The sequence below is a fragment of the Athene cunicularia genome, unplaced genomic scaffold, assembly GCF_003259725.1.
Source record: "Athene cunicularia isolate RWA unplaced genomic scaffold, athCun1 SCF_38, whole genome shotgun sequence".
Lineage (NCBI taxonomy): Eukaryota > Metazoa > Chordata > Aves > Strigiformes > Strigidae > Athene > Athene cunicularia.
In genome coordinates this window covers 26,957-30,278 of record NW_020799466.1, presented here as the reverse complement: position 1 = coordinate 30,278, position 3,322 = coordinate 26,957, and the positions used below count along the sequence as shown (strand labels likewise).

Here is a 3,322-nt window from a genome sequence, read left to right as displayed (position 1 = left end):
CCTTCTCCTTCTCCTTCTCCTTCTCCTTCTCCTTCTCCTTCTCCTTCTCCTTCTCCTTCTCCTTCTCCTTCTCCTTCTCCTTCTCCTTCTCCTTCTCCTTCTCCTTCTCCTTCTCCTTCTCCTTCTCCTTCTCCTTCTCCTTCTCCTTCTCCTTCTCCTTCTCCTTCTCCTTCTCCTTCTCCTTCTCCTTCTCCTTCTCCTTCTCCTTCTCCTTCTCCTTCTCCTTCTCCTTCTCCTTCTCCTTCTCCTTCTCCTTCTCCTTCTCCTTCTCCTTCTCCTTCTCCTTCTCCTTCTCCTTCTCCTTCTCCTTCTCCTTCTCCTTCTCCTTCTCCTTCTCCTTCTCCTTCTCCTTCTCCTTCTCCTTCTCCTTCTCCTTCTCCTTCTCCTTCTCCTTCTCCTTCTCCTTCTCCTTCTCCTTCTCCTTCTCCTTCTCCTTCTCCTTCTCCTTCTCCTTCTCCTTCTCCTTCTCCTTCTCCTTCTCCTTCTCCTTCTCCTTCTCCTTCTCCTTCTCCTTCTCCTTCTCCTTCTCCTTCTCCTTCTCCTTCTCCTTCTCCTTCTCCTTCTCCTTCTCCTTCTCCTTCTCCTTCTCCTTCTCCTTCTCCTTCTCCTTCTCCTTCTCCTTCTCCTTCTCCTTCTCCTTCTCCTTCTCCTTCTCCTTCTCCTTCTCCTTCTCTTTCTCCTTCTCCTTCTTCTCCTTCTCCTCCCTACTTCCGCCAAAAGCTTCTTCACCCATGTGCTCGACGCCATCTTGGGGCACATGAGGTGTCGGTCTAAACCAAACTTCCTTAAATTCAAATTTCTCTGCGGCACCTCCAGCCTCCTCAGCCAGCCCACCCCAGAAAGATTTTACTCGTTTCTGTCCTTCCATAAGCTGGACGGAAATCGGAGATTGGGGGGTGCATCGCCCTCCCCTAGATTTTCAAGCACAACAAAATCATCACTATCTGAGGAATGCAAAGTCTGCGCGGCCGCCCCATTTTCCACTGCCGGGGTGGCCAGCAAACAATTCTTTGCCGCCCTCCAAGTCTCCTGCTCTTGCATGGCCGTCCACAAGGCCCGTACAACTTTTCCCCACAACTTAAGGTGTTCCCCACAACCCGAGGACATCGCCTCCTCGGCTAACGCTTTAGTACATTTATCCCACACTTCTGGGTGAAGAATATCCACTGGACGGTCAATGACCCAAATTCGTAAAAGCCTGCGAGAGTAAAATCTTTGGGTTTACGATCAAAACCCCACTGCTTATGTAATTGCGATAAGACCTTCACAAGGGCTTCCATCCTCCTTGTTGGTCTGGAAGCGTCCTCCCCGCCGGGCTGGTCCTGCTGCTCCGGCCGCCGTTCACCCGAATCCAAGCGAATTTCCCGGGTTTCGGCACCACTTGTTGCCTCTGGAGGTGTGGCGACCTGGTTCAGGAACGGCACGGCGCCCAATCCCAGGCTGCTCAGGCCATCAGCTCACAAACACCAATGTGGTGGATGGCAAATGGCGTTTATTGATAACTAACACAGCACCATATAGCTTAGGTTTACAACGTCATTTCTGTCCGCTTACGTCATAAACTAAGCGCTATAACGCTATTGGCTATCTGGAGAGGGATCCTACCTTTCCGTACAGCGTGACATCTTCCGACCGCCAAGCCCTAACTAGCTACAACGCCCCAAATGAGAATTCATGTGCTGTGTATGCTGGAGGGCCATGACAAAGCCTGGAGAAGCACCTTCCACTGCCTCGGGCTGCAGCGGGGGTGATGCTCAGCTCTTTGTCCTCACACCGGGAGAGGCAGGTGAGGAGACGGCTTGTGCCAGCCTCAGCGATCTCTGCCTGGAGGGGAAGGGCTGTGACAATCAGCATGGATGGCGTCGAGTTCAAGGCTCACAAGATTGTCCCCTGTAGCTGCAGCCAGTATTTCAGGTCAGTGCTGTTCGCAGGAGGGGATGGGGACAAACGGCGTTTCCTGGCCTGGCTCACAGCGCCTGGGGGTGTCTCCAGCGCCTCCACCAGCACTAAACCCTCACCCAGCCGCTCCCGTGGTCCTGGTCCCTTCCTGGGCACCAGAATTCACCCCGAGCCTGGCAGCTGTGACTTGGTGCCTGTTGAGCCCCGAGGCTTTGCCGGGCTCACCTACCCTCGGGCGGGCGGTTTTCCTTCCCCACAGGCCATGGGGATGCTGCTCTTGCTGAAGTGAGGGGACCCCTCACCCTCTTGCTCTCAGGCTGCAGCTGGAGGCTGTGGTTCCGTTTTACAGCCCCCAGCTCCTCAAACAGGCACTGACCCACTCCCCGGCCTCCCAGCACAGCTCCTGCGGGTGCCCACGCTGGTGCCCGGGGAAGGCGGCCCAGGGGATCATGGGGCTGGGCTTAACCCAGCAAAGCTGTTTTTTTCCCCAGCGTTGCTTTGGTTTTTCAGGGCTTTGTTCAGCAGCGGATGGAACAGCACCGAAAAGACAGTCTATAAAATCCCTGGCACTTCACCCAACATGATGAGGCTCGTCATCACACATGCCTACACTGGGACAGCCCTGCTCATGGCCGACAAAGTGGAGAGTTTGCTCATGGCAGCAGACCAGTTCAGGGTCATGGACATCTTGTCAGGCTGTGCCGCGAGTTCCTCAAATCCCAGCTCTGCTTGGAAAATTACATCGACATTACCACTGTCCCGACCTGCGAGATGCAGCCGACGTGTTCATCCTCCACCACTTTGCGGAGGTGACCAGGTGTCCATGGAGCTGCTCAACCTCTCCGTCCCTGAGCTCAGGCTCCTGGTCGAGCAGGTCGAGTGCAGCGGGACACGAGCCAACGCTATCTGTGAGGCGGCAATCCACGACCTGCCGAGCCACCGGCAGTGCCACGCAGCCTTGCAGCAGCCACAGCGCAGCTCCCCCACACGTGGGTGACACGGCAGCAATCTTAGAAAATGTCCTTCCTCCTGCTTCTCCTCTACTTTGCTGAATTTCACCTCTTTGACCCACACCAGAACATGACATGATAAGTCCGTGTGGTGGTTTCTGTTGTGTGGGGCTTTTCCCCTTCTTTTAAATCAAGTAGAACACACCCCATGAGAGGAAGAATTGCTTGGAGGTTTGGTAGGTTGTTCTTGTGTATTAACCCAATCGTGCCGTGACGAGCAGCACCTTCCACTAACAGGTTACAGCCATTGCTCCAGTGGTGCCCGCAGTAGCAATCGCAGCAATTCTCAGTGCACACAGCCTGTGCTTTCTCCTGAAAAGCCCATGGGGTAACATAGGGAAAACACGATGATAGGGGCTTGAACACTCCTCACTGGCTGAGAATCTGGTTGCATTTTCAAGAGATCGTCTGTA

General features: G+C 54.4%; 1 protein-coding gene across 1 annotated transcript; it reads left to right on the top strand.

Moving 5' to 3' along the window:
• The first annotated feature begins 1,698 nt into the window (after nucleotides 1–1,698).
• Nucleotides 1,699–2,896, top strand: LOC113490841 (kelch-like protein 10). The gene is given in 6 exon segments (XM_026867437.1): nucleotides 1,699–1,844; nucleotides 1,846–1,914; nucleotides 2,410–2,602; nucleotides 2,605–2,641; nucleotides 2,644–2,709; nucleotides 2,712–2,896. Coding segments are annotated over 6 exon segments (696 nt in total).
• Nucleotides 2,897–3,322: the final 426 nt, after the last annotated feature.